The sequence below is a fragment of the Cavia porcellus genome, unplaced genomic scaffold, assembly GCF_034190915.1.
Source record: "Cavia porcellus strain 051 isolate PalLab524CR breed Dunkin Hartley unplaced genomic scaffold, mCavPor4.1 scaffold_11, whole genome shotgun sequence".
In the NCBI taxonomy this organism is placed as follows: domain Eukaryota; kingdom Metazoa; phylum Chordata; class Mammalia; order Rodentia; family Caviidae; genus Cavia; species Cavia porcellus.
In genome coordinates, this window is record NW_026947494.1 from 8027725 (window position 1) to 8042628 (window position 14904).

The window sequence follows — 14904 nt, forward strand, 5'->3', positions numbered from 1 at the left end:
TCCTCATCCTGGCCAGCCCCTGACCCAGTACCAGCATCCTCCTTCCTGTGCCTATGCCATGACGGTGTCAGGTGTCTCAGGCAAGGGTGCCGTGTGGCAGTGTCCTCCGGTCATGGATTCTTTCCCTTAGCACAGTGTCCTCAAGGGCCGTGCCTGTGGTGGCGCAGGACAGATTCCTTTCCTCGTTCTGACAAGTTCCGACTGTGTGCATCCCACATGTGGTTTGCTCGTCAGTCGATGGACCTCTGCCCTGGGCCTGTAAGCAGGGTCTCTGTGAACCCTCAGGGGTGTGAACACCCTTGTGGCACCTGCTCCCGCTCTTCTGGATATGTGCACAGAAGTGGGAACAGCAACAACTGAAACAAAGAAACCACGGCCCCCTTCTCCAGCAGACGTTCGGCATCTGGATCCTTCTGGACCTGCAGCGGAATCTGCAGTCCTGCCTCTCCAGGGACCTACATGGTAACGCCTGGATCAGGGGACCTCTTGGGCCATGCCCAGCCCCAAATCTGATGAGTCTCTGGGCATTTTCCAAGTGTCACACGCGCGCTGCACTCCAGGCCACTCCGCCAGTGCCTGCAGCCCCGCCCTGAAGGTGCACGCAACAGAGAACTGAGAACCACACGGAGGTCCCACCCGAGAGCGAGAGCACTGACCTGACGGCCCGAGCAGGAATCTTCACCACTGCCACCCCCTCCCCAGCCAGGAGCAAGCCGTGTCAAGGTCCTGAGTTACTCAACTGTTTTCCTTTCAAAGAATCAAAGCTGGTTTGTGCTGTTTCACCACGATTTTCGGAGTGCTGTGTGTCTGAGGCTGTCGAAGTCAACAGGATTTGTTGAAATAAAGAGGGTTTGGAAGTTTTAGGTAAGTGATTTTACTGAGCTCATAAAGGGCTCTTGTTTCTATGTCGTTATTGTTACGTGTGTCATCCCATAAGCTCAGGCTGCTAGAGAGGGTTTAAATCCCGCTCGTTTGCTCACGTAGTATGAACCCTCTGAACCACGCAGTAGAAACAAAGAGTCGTCTGTCTGGAGAGGCTGACTAGAGGCACAGAGCAGCATCTGGAAGGGATGGTGCCCTCTCTGCATCTGGTCAGAAGAGCTCTCTGCTGTCAGGCTGCTCCGAAGCTCATCCATCAGCCCTGGCTTCCTTACCCTTTCCGGAAACAGAGGTTGCACAAAGGCCATCGCAAAGCCTAACCAGCAGCACTCAGCCCTGGGCAGAACCCAGCCTTGTGCACTGCCTTGCTCAACTCCAGGTCCAAGGGGACCAGCCAGGATCCTGCGACACACTGCCGTCTGCTCCCGGCCACACCCCTGACACCTGCTGGGCTCCTGCCTTCCTCCAGTGCCCAGCTCTGGAGAGGAGGCAGGCTGGCTCTGGAGAAATCAGGCCCAGGACAAAGCTGACTAGTACTAGGGCAATTCTGGACAAATCTGCTTAAAATGCTCATAGCCGCACCGCTATAGATCAGACTAAAATACACACACGCGTGGGTTTTAGAAGAAATGTTTAATTTCTACCAGCAACAAAACTGGGCAGTCCCTTGTGGTTAGGGGTATCATTCAGTCAGAAAGATGAGCTAAAGAGTAAGAAAAACAAAAAAAAAACTGTTCTATTTACTTTTTTAATCTAAAGAGAGAGCAAATACAAATGAGATTCTGCCATTATCTATCTCATTAGGCTGTTTTGGGGGTCTGCAGGCCGACAGTCCCTCACCCTGTCCCGTGGTCCTGAGGGCTCCCCAGGAAGGACTAGGGTCCCTGACCACAGACGCTCTTCCCTTCCCTTCTTCAGGGGCTTGCACCACAGACAACACCGTGCTCGGCTGGGGGGCGGGTAATGAATTAAGTTCCCTAGCTTGGTCCCTGATGTATCCCAAGTGCCCAGAACTGTGTGGGGATGTAGTGAGGATGAATTTAACCCGGAGTCTACAAAATGGACAAGGGGTTTAAGAAAATTCATATGAGAAATACCCGGGAGGCTGCAGTTAATCCAAATACAAGCATAGGAATGGAAAGGAGACTCTTAGCGCCTACTCATTAACAACAACATTACAAACACCACAATCTAATCAGATTTGACAAGCTCGCCCCGCCCTGCGCGCATCCTGAAATTACTCACAAGGTCGTTAGAAATGTAGATTCGCATCCTGCATCACTAATGAGAAACTCCACCTCAAGGGTATTGGGACCTTGAGATATTAGCTAATGATAAGCACAGAGCTGCAAGGGCTGGCCCCAACTGAAAGACTGCTGTCTCCCAGCCTCCGTTTCCTATGCGCTTCCTAAGTTCACCTGCGCAGTTTGAACATGCACACAGTGGGGAAATTCAGAAAACATTCTTTTGCACTGATGAGTGCTCACTTACAGGTTGGAGTTGCAACCCTGGCAGAGAACCTCCCACCTGGTACCCAGTGCAGTGGGCAGCAAGTGGGCACAGGAGGAAGGGGCTCGTCTGCCATACAGTACGGGCCTCACGGCTGACCCAGAGAGCCAGCACTGCCCATCAGGAGGCACCAGGGGTTGATGCCAGCTGTGGAACTGTGCCCTGCCTGGGAGAACAGACTCTGGCATCCCGCCCCCAGCCCCTATCCGGGGCCAAGGTTGTTGTGGAAGTCATTAGTTAAGGAAAGGGCGCACTGAAGCAGGGTAAGCCCCTCACCCTACAGGAACACACTCTTCTTCAAAGGCGCAGTTTGGTCACACAAGCGTGCACAGGCAGATGCCACAGGAGGACCCCCGAGACGCTCTGAGAAGCCAGCAGAGGCCTGGAGCCATCCCAGCACCTGCACAGGGGCGCATCCCTGCTCATGCTCTGACCTTGAATGTTCAGCTTGCAGAACTGCAAGTCAGCACAATTCTGCTCCTGCGACCACCCAGCCCCCTACTGCCCAGAGGAGGTGGCCTGCTGGGTGTCCTGCCCATGGGACAAGGTGGCGATGAGCCTTTGCAGAGCCACAGAGAAGGCTGGAGGAGACAACAGAGTCCCAGCGTGGCCTCTCGTGGATGCCACCTCTCAGGTACTTAGCGTGTAGCTGACACTGCCAGCTCCCTTGGGAACGAGCTAGGAATGTGGGGTTCTGTCCCAGCCCTGTCCACCTCCTCATGCCCCAGTGACCAGCAGCCATGCGATGCCTTCCGTGCCCCCTAGCTGGACTGCAAACTGCAGCGCTTCATCAGTGCCACGCTGCTGCAGACTGAGGATGCTGAGCTACAAGTCTCGCATGGGCGACCCTGACAGGAAGAGCTGCTGCTCCACAGCAACTGGGCTCTTCCCCATTTTCCTTCCCTGGAAGATGGGCTGTTCAACCTTGAATGCCTCGTGTCCTCAGGATCTCGCTCTGCCTCCCTATGGCTTTTTGCAGAGGCTCCTCAGGCTGCAGGCAGGTCCCTTCCTGGGGATGCTGCCTGTCACACAGGCACCGAGTACGCGGAGACTCTGCCTTTGGTCAGGACAGGGCTCTGCGGTCCGCCACATGCCAGGAGCTGGGGCTGCCATGTCACACTGGACTTGGTCTCTGGCTGGCTCGAGGTACCTCCGCCTCACTGAAACCTCCACATACATCCTGGGGAAAAGGATACATGCTTGAAAGGCAGCTGGCAACAGCCTGGAGTAAGAGGGCAGCGGGTCCTGTGTGTGATGCTGACAGGGTTCACCACCCAGAATCACTAAAGATCAGGCACTTAGAACACAGCCCAGAGACAAAAATCCCTGAGCACGCTGGCCACAGGACTTACGCTGGTACACAGCATAGGTCTTTTAACCTCAGACTTCTTAAATTTCTATTTCTTAACAGCTAACGGTACTGTATCATTAAGCATTGCCACGAATCAGTTTCGCATCTGTTATGGGTTCATTTGTGTCTCCCAAGAAGGCTGTGTTGAAATCCAGTCCTCCAGGACAGTAGTGTGACCTCCTGTGGAAAGAGGGTATTTGCAGAGGTGAACATCCGACCAGCTCCAGTCCAGTGAAGGAAATGAAGATCAGGGGCAGACATGCAGACAAGAGACGAAACTGCAGGGAGACCTCAGGTGGAAGCAGACAAAGAGGGATGCATGGGCAAAGGCAGAAGAGCTGCTCATGAAGTCACCAGAAGCTCAGGAGACATGGGACACGCCTGCCACCACCGCTACGGCAGTCATGCAGCCCCACGGATGGGCAGGCCATGCACTCCACACCGTAGGCTGCCCGGCAGCTGGGATAGTCAGCTCCATGATGCGGGGACAGCAGACCTGCCACGCACAGCTTACTTTGGGCCGTGGTTCTAGGGGGTTCAGTTCATGGCAGGTGGGTGCCAGATGCGGTGGAAGGGCCCAGTGGAGGAACGATGCTTGCCTCATGGCAGCCCACAGGCAGGAGGATGCTAAGAGCCTGAGGAAAGCTAAACCCCTCAAAGCCCTCTCCTGGGGACCTATCTCCTCCACCTGGGCTCCACTCCCTAACAGCTCACGTTGCTATGAAATCGTCCATTCAATCTCCTTCTGCATGCCCCACCTCAGAGCAGTGAGACTTTTGGGGTACATTTTAGAGCTAAAGCATAGCAGCATCCCAGGAAACTAACACAGTATTCTTCCAGTAATAAGGTTTGTGGTATTTGGGGAAGATACTTCGAGACTATGCAAATATCCTGGTCATCCTTGAGCTTTTATCCACAAATCCCGCCTCCCACTGATGGATCTTCCTGCCTAATTCCTGTGCTTCCTGAGACTAGTGACACACCGCTGCCCTCCCTCCTTATGCACTGATGAATTGGAATTCTTCAGCAGAGAAAACTTAACTCCTTATGCCACGGAATTGCGGATATTTTTACTGGATCAGTACTAGCTCAATGCAGTCATCAATTGTTTTGTAAAAGTTGTTCCAACTTTGGCCATGAGGAGACCATTGCGGGGTGGGTGGGCTCCCAAGTGGCTGCTGTGACCACATCCTTTTGGGAGCACTTCTTTATGTTCTAGCACTTTCTGATTTCCAGGCTCATCTAGTGTTTTTCCTTGTTCTGGAATCAGCCACTTCTCCAAGGAACCCTGTTCCTCTGATTGGAGCGCTCTGTTCTTGTGGGCCCTCTTGTGGGCCCTCTCAGTGGGCAAAGGTAGGCGGTGTGTGTATGTACACTGACCATCCGCCTACCTTTGCTTCTGCGTGTACATATGTGCATGTATGCCTCCCTGTCCAGCCACCCATCCCTCCATTCACCTAAAACCATTGGTTCTTACAGAGCCCTTTAATTCCCATCCAATAGTACAAAGTTCACCTCAACCTTGCCTCTTTTGGATTATTTTTTCTTGGTCTTTTTGAGACAGGGTTTCACTATGCAGTTTAGGCTGGACTTGAGCTCACTTTGTAGTCCAATCTGGTCTTGAACTCACAACGCTCTGCCTGCCTCAGCTTCCACAGTGCTGGGATTACAGACATGTGTCATCATGCCCAGCCCTCTTTGGAATTTGTAAACTCTTTTTTTGGCAGCAAGAAACTTACTTCCCCTGACCCATAATATTTTGCTAATTTTTCAGTCCTACTGAACAACTCCAGAATTGCTACTCTAAACCCCTCAAGAAACCTGCTTACTAACTGGAATACCGTATTGAGGTATAGTTCTTTTTTGTCTTTGTAGCCTCACAGTATTCAATCAAAATGCTATTCCAGAGTTACTTGGAAACTTGCCGCCCTCCTCAGTGTGGTTACATTGATCAGTGGCATTTTTTCCCTCAGCCTCCAGTGCAGTTATAGTAATCCTCTGTATTACAGGCAGGCTCATCTGTTACTGTTGGTATGCAAGCCCCTTCCCTCCCGCATCCTGGCTGTGCTAAGCAGCACCAGGGTTCCTGAGGCGGAAATACAGGGCGCTGAGGTCAGAGAGCTGCCTGCTCCCTCTTTATCCCTGCGACTCAGTCCCATCCTTTCTATTTAGCCCATTTTTACCGACCCCTGTTGGGGGTGAACCCATCTGTTCCTACTTGACTCCTCCTGGCGCTCGTTCCACTGTAATGTCTTGGCCTAAGCCTGGTCCTGCCGGATTTTTAGGAAGTGCCCAACATGCAGCTGTGGCCTCCTGTGAACTGTGACTCTTCAGGTCGGTTCCATGCCTGCAGGTCCTCCACTGCACTACGACACTGGGTACGTCACCTCAGGCTCTCAGGAAACTGCTTCCCTCCACCAGGTCACTTCCGGGACAGGAGCCAGCGGCCACTCAGGAAGCATCAGCTGGCACCACAGAGCCGCCGTCTCTTCCCCCACGTGAAGACTCGGAGAACTAGAACTCGGCCTGATGGAAATTCTGGGGCAATGTTTTCACCTTTTGGTTGCAATCTTTTTACTGTAGCATCTCAAAAAATGAGGTGGCATAAGAAATTATTTCTAAATCTCTTGAAAATTATAAGATTAGAGCAAGTGAGAAAAATAATTACTAGGGAAAGTTGTGGGATTTCTTCTGGTCACAGCATAACCCCTTTCGTGTGCTGGTTGTTACGTGCTTTATAATCGGTGCTTGATTTTGCAGGGAACAGGAAAGAAAGCCACCCGAGAGGACTCGGTGAACCAGGCTTCAGTAATCATGATGGGGGAAAGCAGAGAAGAGTCTGGAAAAGATTGGCCACTGACAGCATGCACTTATTGTTATAGTTGGAGAATACTTGAGTCAAAACATCAAAAATTCAAAATGTTGTGATTGGGGTAATGTGGATGATCAAGTCACTTGCCATAGGACATTTCCAAGGTGGGTAATGACATGTTTTCTAAATTCTGCAAACAACTCGGCCTTTCCAAATGCAAATCAAACCCAATGCAATCCCTGGGGTCCTGTCCTGAACTAGTAACTAGCCCATTTCCTGATGGCGAGGCTGCAGAAGGGCAGGATTATGGGTTTGAGAAGCGCAGGTAAGGTTGTGGCAACCTCTAAGCCTGTAGGTTTTGATTATAGAAGGATCTAGATTGCGGTCTATGTCAAATAGGGGCGCCTACAACACACCATGGGCTTAGGCTTCCAAGTTGGGACAAACTCTGGGCTGAACACCGACCAGGCTGCCAGCAGGCTGGATCACCTCCCTAAGCCTGCTTCAACCGTCTGTGTGAGGAGCGCGCCAGCACCAAAGCATCAGTGATCAGTAGGGGTCCAGAACAGGACAGGAGCCAGCTGGTAGGCGCAGCCTCCAAGCCAAGGAAGCGGAGTCTGGATGTAGGTGCCAGGGCTCTCCCACTTATCTACTGAGTGACCCAGAAAATCACTTGAATCTGCGAGCCACTGAACAGGAAATAGTAACCTGGAATAAAGACATGACTCTGAAATACAATCCTGAGGTTCATGTGAGTGAGCGGAGGTGGAAGCGCCCCTGGCGGTAAGGTAGCCACACTGCCTTCTTGGGAACCGGCGATGATTACTACTGACAGCGATTATTCGATTACCCAACAGCCACCCGGGAGGGTGTGGTGGACCAGGCAGCCTCTGCAGGGGGGATCAGGCCGGCGCTGGGGGAGGGGTAGAGTCACAGGCCCCAATTCACCGACTCATCTCTGGTGGCTTCCTTCCCTTTTCACTGCAAAAGCAAGCACTGATTACAGAGAAAAAGTAACGACCAGAGCAGGAACCAGGTTGTTTTGTTTGTGACCAGAAGACTCCCACAACTTTCGCTCGTGAAGCTCAGGGCCTCGAACACACACAGCTCCTCCCACTCTACACCTTCAGTGTCACCTGGCTTAACCAGAGGACAAGGCAACACATCCGTAAGGAGCCTGGCACAGCAGCTTAGTGGCTGGCAACAATCACAGCAACAACGAGGAGAACAACAAGCCCCTTCCCTCCTATTAACGCGCGGTAGCTGGCTTGCTTCAAAATATTTGGGTATTCACAGATACAGAGCAAAAATTTCAGTTAAAACAATGCTAAAACAGAAAGTGCCGGGTCCTTGATCTTTTCTCTCGCACCATGCATCCTCAGGCATAGTGATTTAAATTGCTCATCTTCTGAAATGCTGTATTCTGTCTCCTGGAAAAATTTGCAGAAAGAAAACTAACAGTCTAATCAACAGTTCTCGCTCTCTTTCTCTGAGTCTTCATTTTTGCCAGTGCTGGGGACCAGACTCAGAGCCCTGTACATGCCAGGCAAGTGCTCCACAACCAAAATGCTTCGCCGGCCCCTGCCCAGATCTCTGAACAGGTGAAGGCTCTGTCATGGCTCATATTCTGGACACCGCCTCAGGCAGGGAGCAGCTGACGGTCCCTCCCTCCACCAACACGCAGTAAAGCCACAGCCCAGGACTTTAATCCAGCAAGGCTTTTGCTTCTGTCCTCTGCCTGCCTTCCTGGGCAGCAGCAGGAGATGAGGAAGGCAAGGACACTTAGGCTCCTGGCGGAGGAAACTGCTGAAGGTCCTTGTGCTCGCATGTTCTTTGGAATTCAAGGGCGTTCCGAGGACCCAAACCTGTCTGCCTGCAGGTAGCACTCGGCCTGAACAGAGGCACACGCCTGGGTCCCCCTGACCATACACACACATACACAGGCAGATTATGACAGCAGCCAGCTCTGCTGCTGCTGGCTGGGATGGCCTCTGCCTCACTCTGCTGGAGTCTGTGTGGTTCTTCTAAGAGCCCTGCTTCCTGAATCCTGAAATAAGCAGCACCCCAAGGCTTTCAGATCCAGGACTGCAGACCTGCCAGGTACCGAGGTCCCTGCAAAAGCAGCCTGTGAGAAATGGAACTGGAGAATTTTCTTAGCAGGCACGAGGTCCTGAGTTCAATCCCCAGCATCAGATAACACAAAAGTAAGACAAATAAAACCAGAACTGCGGCCAGACGTTCCTGATGCTGCTACCTCAAGATTTAAAACGGGCAGTAATTACTCAGAAACTTCCCCCAAAATGTTACTCTCCCCTTCAGGGCTGATCCAGGAGCTGCAGGGCAGGGGCACCCGAGCAGCCACCTGGGGCCTCCTGTGGGCAAGGGCTCTGGGGCAGGGTGGACCCTCTGTTGGAGCCAGCAGAGCTGCACTTCAGTCCCTACTGCATCTCCAGGGAAGGAGACGATGAAGGCAAACATTTGGCCTCGCAGGACCCTGGTTCCTCGTGTGTAAGCTGGGGACAGGGCCACCAACTCCTCAGGCTACAGACAGGAACGAGCCAAACCTCATGGCTGCTCCTCATGCCTGAAATAAAGCCTGTTTCCTCCTGTGCCCTCCTCTCCTCCACTGCTGAGGGATGGCCTGGAGGCAAGGCACAGAGAATGAAAGGCTCCTGATCCTCTCTGTGGGCACATTCACACAGTGTATGACAAAGTCACACACGGCGCAGGCCAAGCCCCTCAAAAGAGCTGAGACCAAAATGTCCAAGGAACACAGTTGTTGGACAGCGGGGTGAACAGAGAGGGCCCCAGACCCAGGAGGACAGGGCAGAGGTGCCACTCCAGGGTGTGTGGTCACTCTCACGGGCCGCCTGGCTCCCTCTGGATTGCCTGGCACAAGTCCTCTGCCTGGCTGTGCAGGGGCTGAGACTCAGCTGGGGTCTCAGGGGTCCCCTGAGTGGGACCTGGGAGAATTTGCCACGTCCTCCACTCTGGTGGCCTGGCTGGTGGGAAGAGGGTTGCTGGGGGCTGTGGCCTACCAGAAGCCAGGGAGGGCATGGTGAGCTGCTTTAGGGTGGCCTTGGGCCCTGCTTGCAGAACTGGGAAGCCTAGGCTGAGCCAGGCCACCGGCCACTGTGCCTGTGGCCCGCAGGCACCTCCTCTGCACCTGCATGGAAGAGGGGTATACTTTCCATGCTGCTGCCTGCCTGGTACAACCACCCCCACCCACTGGGAAAGGAAACACACCATGTGGCCTAGTTATCAGAAGCACAGGGCAGAGGACACCTGTTAATGTTTAACATAACAATGGTGTTAGCAAAGTCTGCTCAGTCACCAGACTCACCCACCTGGGGCTTTCCCACTCCTGGTCCTCCTTGTCCCGCTCCTCTCTAGCGTCTCCGGTGTGCGGGTGTTTCTGCACGATCCGCATCCCGCCAGCCTTCACTGCAAGGCAAGCAGAAGGGCTCGGGTTAGAGCGGGAGCAGAGCTGCCTGCCTCGGGCTTGTTGTGGTGTGGCCTGCCCACCGCCATGGGCAGCCTCTAGAGCCCGGGGATGGCCAGCATTGCTGACCAGGCATGGGGCCAAGGCCAGGGTGGAGCAGATTCAATAGGGCATGGTGCTCACCACCATCTTTCCCGCAGAATCTTCGTATAGAACCTTGCCGGGGTGTTTGGGTCCCTCTTTGGTCACCTTTCAAGTACTTTGTAAGAACAGCAGTGTCACTGGGGCACAGACCAGCCAAGTGGCTGCTTGCTTAGGATCTGCACACCTTCTTGAGCTGATAGGAGCCACTCAAACCTTGCCCTGTGGCACTTTATCTCCTCAGACAATAGTGATGCTTTAGATGGAGTGATGGGGTACTGGGGGACCCAGGACAGCTACTGTGCTGTTGACAGTTGTTAATTCCCCTTCAGAAATAGCTTTGTTGGGATTGACTTAATACGATTCACTCACTTAGACTATGTAGAATAGTGGTTTCGAGTGTATTTGGAGTTACACAGCCCCTAGTAATGACCATACTGCAAGCAGCAGACACCCAGGCCTGCGAGCTTTCATTCCCATCTACCCCTGACCGGCTGCTGGCCTCCAGTCCTCTGGGGCTGTCTGCTCTGCTCACTGGCCCGTTTTCAGGGTCCGTCTGTGTGGCAGCGCAGTTCAGACCTGCACCCTTCTGAGTGCAAATGTCCCCCACAGCGTGGATACGCCACATCCTGCTCACTCGTCAGGCGTGAGGTCCATGGTGGCTATGTCCGCTTTTTGGCTGTCATGAATAATACCGTTCTAATATTATTAATAAGACTGGGCATATGTTTTCATTTGCTTTTAGTGAAATACAAGTAGATATCAATACTATAAAAAGCACTTTTTGCTTGTATTAAGGAAAACTCAAAATTTGTAACAAAATAATTAGAGAATAACAAAAGTTAACATACTGTGTATCACAATCTTAAAAGAATGGCCAAAAGTCACTTGGAGTACCAGTTACAGACAAAGAAGAAACAAAACAAAAAGCCAAAACTTTCTCTTCCCCGAACAAAGAGAAACTAGTAGTAAAATGAAATAAATTAGTGCCTATCTTGAAATACTTTTGAAACAATGAAACAGATAACTTAGGGCATGGTCTGATCATCTTCCTGCGGCCCACTTCCCCATCTTCTTGGACCTGGACCTTGGGATGGAATGGCTGGGGACCCAGGACCTGTTTATCTGACGGGCTCACCAGCCTGCTTTCCAAAGCCGTGGCAGCCCTGGCGTACTCACCGCTGTGTGGAGCCCACACTGCTGTTCTCTATCTTTCCCACTGTGGCCACCCTGGTGGGTGTGAACTGGCAGCTCATTGTGGTGATTTGCACTATGCTAATAACTAACATGTAATACGATTTTGCATGGAGTGGGCAGGCACTAGGCTTCTAGGGTCTGACAAGTGCAGGACCCAGCACCACAAAACCCAGTGTTTCCCCAAGAGAGATTCTCTGGGCCTTCAGTGTGCCACCCTGCACCGTGCAGCTTCACAGAGCTTGCACTCTCCCCAAACACGTGCGACTGCAGCTTTTCTTCTGTCGGTGACTCTGGTTATTATCTTTCAGCATCACAGTGTTCTGGGGAATAGAATGGAGGTGCTGACCCCACATCCAGAAGTCTGGCTTCATGTAGCACTGGATCTCTGAGAAGCTGTATCCCTGTTATAGATCCTGTTGCCTGACATCGGCGGAGTAAAGCATCCTAACTGTGGAACATGAAATGTTGGCAGACAGGAGCTGAATTTATCATCTGGGCTGTTAGTCCCTTTAACAGCCACTTACGTTCAGTGCTGAAGCTGACCTAATGTTCTCAGGGCTTGGGTAAAACTCTCAGCCTGCACTGCTGAACGGGGCAGCCCTGTAGCTAAGATGGCTGGAAAGATCTCCTGCCCGGGCGGAAGCCCCATCTCTGCCGCCCCACCCCCGTGCACATCACCTACATTTGTGACTTTCTTTGTCCTGTGGCTACAGCAGCCCATGTAGCACCTCTTTTGAGGGATACGCCATCCTCGGTCACTTGAGTCTATGTCCCTAGGCCATGGCCACTCATATTTGGCTTGGAATAAACTAATTTCTTGCTTCCTTTAAAGCACAGCTGTGACTCTAAGTTAACAGGGGTCATCAGCACCCTGCTGCATCCGCAGAAAAGGGCCAAATCTCCTCAGACTGAGGTGCTGGGTTCCTTTGTCCCTCCTCCACCCTCGGGAGAGCCACAGAGTCTCTGGCACTGCACAGCCCTGATCCCAGCCCCTAGGGTGACGCTGCCAGTCCCTGACTTCAGGAAGAGAGAGCTGGCTTCTCAGACCCAGCAGTGTCCTCGTGGCTCTCAGACAGGGCAGCGCAGGGAGCCAGCACAGAATCACTTGTGTTTAGACCGCACAAGGTGGGCCGAGGCTGGAACCACATCTCTCTCTGCCTCCCCTCTTTTAATGGAGAGTGGAGTCTACTTTGAAAGAAATAGGGTCCTGTGCAGTGATCCTCCCTCAAACCTGCTTTGTACAACAGTTAACTGACTTTCTAATCACTTTCTGATTCTAGAGCATCTGTTTTTGTCTGATTCAACAGGACTTTATTTGACGGGGTCCTCCTCTTCCCTCTCTTTATTTCCCATCCTTCTCTATATTTGACAGTCATTAGGCACAGCTGCCTACAGCTGTGTTCATCACTTGATCCTGGAGGTCCCTGTGGGTCTAATCCTGCGATTTGTCTGCTGATTCTCACTCTTGTGCTGGGTGCTTTCGGATTGGGTGCTGGCCACTGCTAGGGCCTGTGGCTTTGGAGCAGATGGCACCTCTGGACAGAGGGGCATCTACTTCTCTCAGATGTGCACAGTGCCTGGGCACCCTTTCTATGGCTTTCTCAGAATGGGAACTGCCAGACCAGACCGTGCAAACCTGAACTCAACTCACGGAAAAGCAAGTCTGTGCTCACAAGTTCTCAGGGGACACCTGTCACATCTATGGCCCAGGCTGACACCGCCCAGCTTTGCTGCTATCCTCCTGTGTCCCTCATGGTCTCCGTCCAGCTCTGGCCTGTGAGGATCCAGCCCTGTGCTGGGGCCTGGGGTCCCGCTCTGTCCCGTGTGTGGGTCCAGGTCTTATGCTCTGATTTCATGTCTTTGCTTCTGTAGTATACAATGATAGCTCTCTACCTCTATCCTGAAATGTGGGCTCTGAGAAGTTTGTTTTTGCTGAAAGGAAGGACTTAGAACTGTCCCACTAAGGCACAGAACATGAAGTCCTAACACCTATAAGTTTAGATTGTGCCTGGATTTGGAGGTAGGTTCTGTAAAGAGGTCATAAAGGTAAAACAGGGTAGGTACTACTCCAATAGGACTTGTGTCCTTCTAAGGAGGGCACCAGGGATGCACGTGCACAGAGAAATAGCTCTGTGAGGTCCCTGGGAGGAGGTGGCCATCCACATGCCACACACAGGCCAGAAGGTGAGACCAGACCTGCAACACCTTGGTCTTGGGCTTCCAGTGTCCAGAACCAAGGACACGAATGTCTGCTGCTTCAGCTGCACAGGTGTGGCACGGTTACGGTGCCTGTTTAGAAAGGGGCTCCGAGTCCTTGCTGCCTGGAAGATACACCTTTTAAACTACTACTCACAGATGTGTTTTATAAACTGACTAAAAGTAAAAAGGGCTGAGCACCTAAGCACAAAGGAAACCGATAATGACTGTCGAGGTGACGTCTGAGACCAGCGCGACTCCACAGTGCTCACCCACTCCCCTGGCAAAGCAGGACCCCGCGTCAGGGCTCAGTCGCCCAGCCTGAGCGCTCACATTTAATCCAGACGCTAAAAACAATTCACTCTGTTAATTCCTCTCAGTATGTTTGGTGATTAATGCAGCAATAAAAAGTGGCGATAATAACAATAACTCAAGGCTGAGACGGATTCATTGGAACTTGCACTCCTGCCAAAAAATGTGACAGCCGTATTCATTGTGAAGGTTGCATCAGTGTCTCTGGATGTCTCCATTCGTAAAACTACAATGGCAGAATAACGTTTTCAGAAATCTCTGCCGAATCATTTGAGAACCTAGGTATTTTCATGAGGAAACACTGAAAAAGAAAGATTTTCGTTGTGGTGGTTGTTATTAACACGAGAGTGTCACATCTCCTTTTAGCAAGAGAGCTATGCAGGGCCTGGGTCCCCGGATTGGGCCTGATGGGTTCAAATCCCAGCTCTGCCTGTGTGCTCACATGTGTCCTCCATCTGGGAAGAAAGAGTGACAGTGTCCTGCTTCCCAGGGACAGCAGAGGATGTGAGAAATGCCTCCAGCAGGGCCGTACAGTCTGGTGAACAGGCTTTACAAATCAGAACTCATCGCTGCAGAGTCCTCCTGCGGGGCTCGGCTCCCTGGTGTGTGACATCTCTGCACCCAGCCATATGCAGCTGAGGAGATACACGACAGGCACGCCAACCACAGTGTGGACCAAGTGGCCATGCAACTGTCACCAGGACTGTCAGCCAGCACCACATGCCTCGGTCATTTCAAACATCACCAGGACGTTCACGATCAGTCTCCTTTGTGGTTCGCAGCACAGCCCTTTTTGCTCACCTGTGAATCCTAGTTTAAAAGTTTTCTGTTTGCTTTGGGAGAATTCCAGGGCCTGAGTAACAGCCAGGTATGCTCCGTCTCATCACTGCTGGGCGAGGTGCTGCCCCTCCACCCCATGTGTACCCTTCCTGCCCAGCAGCACACATGGCATTCTGGGGCCACAGTCAGTCACCTGCTGGCCATCCCGCCAACACAGAGCTGGGCACTGCAGTGACCCACGGTACTGGCCTGGAGACAGATCCCAGGTACTGTGTCACGTCCAGG

At 52.3% G+C, this 14904-nt stretch overlaps 1 protein-coding gene across 2 annotated transcripts in view; it reads right to left on the minus strand.

Annotated features, from left to right (window-relative positions):
- The window catches only part of Dap (death associated protein), a 40428-nt gene that overhangs the window by 20694 nt on the left and 4830 nt on the right, over nt 1-14904 (minus strand). Inside the window, exons 2-3 of one of the 2 annotated variants that reach the window (XM_063257970.1) lie at nt 9899-9995; nt 1498-3919 (exon numbers count right to left, since the gene is read on the minus strand). In XM_063257970.1, coding sequence (XP_063114040.1) covers nt 3817-3919; nt 9899-9995 — 200 coding nt within the window. In that variant the 3' untranslated portion in view covers nt 1498-3816. Of the gene's footprint in view, nt 1-1497; nt 3920-9898; nt 9996-14904 lie in introns of those variants that run through there. The other variant, XM_003466706.5, reaches the window with a different exon arrangement.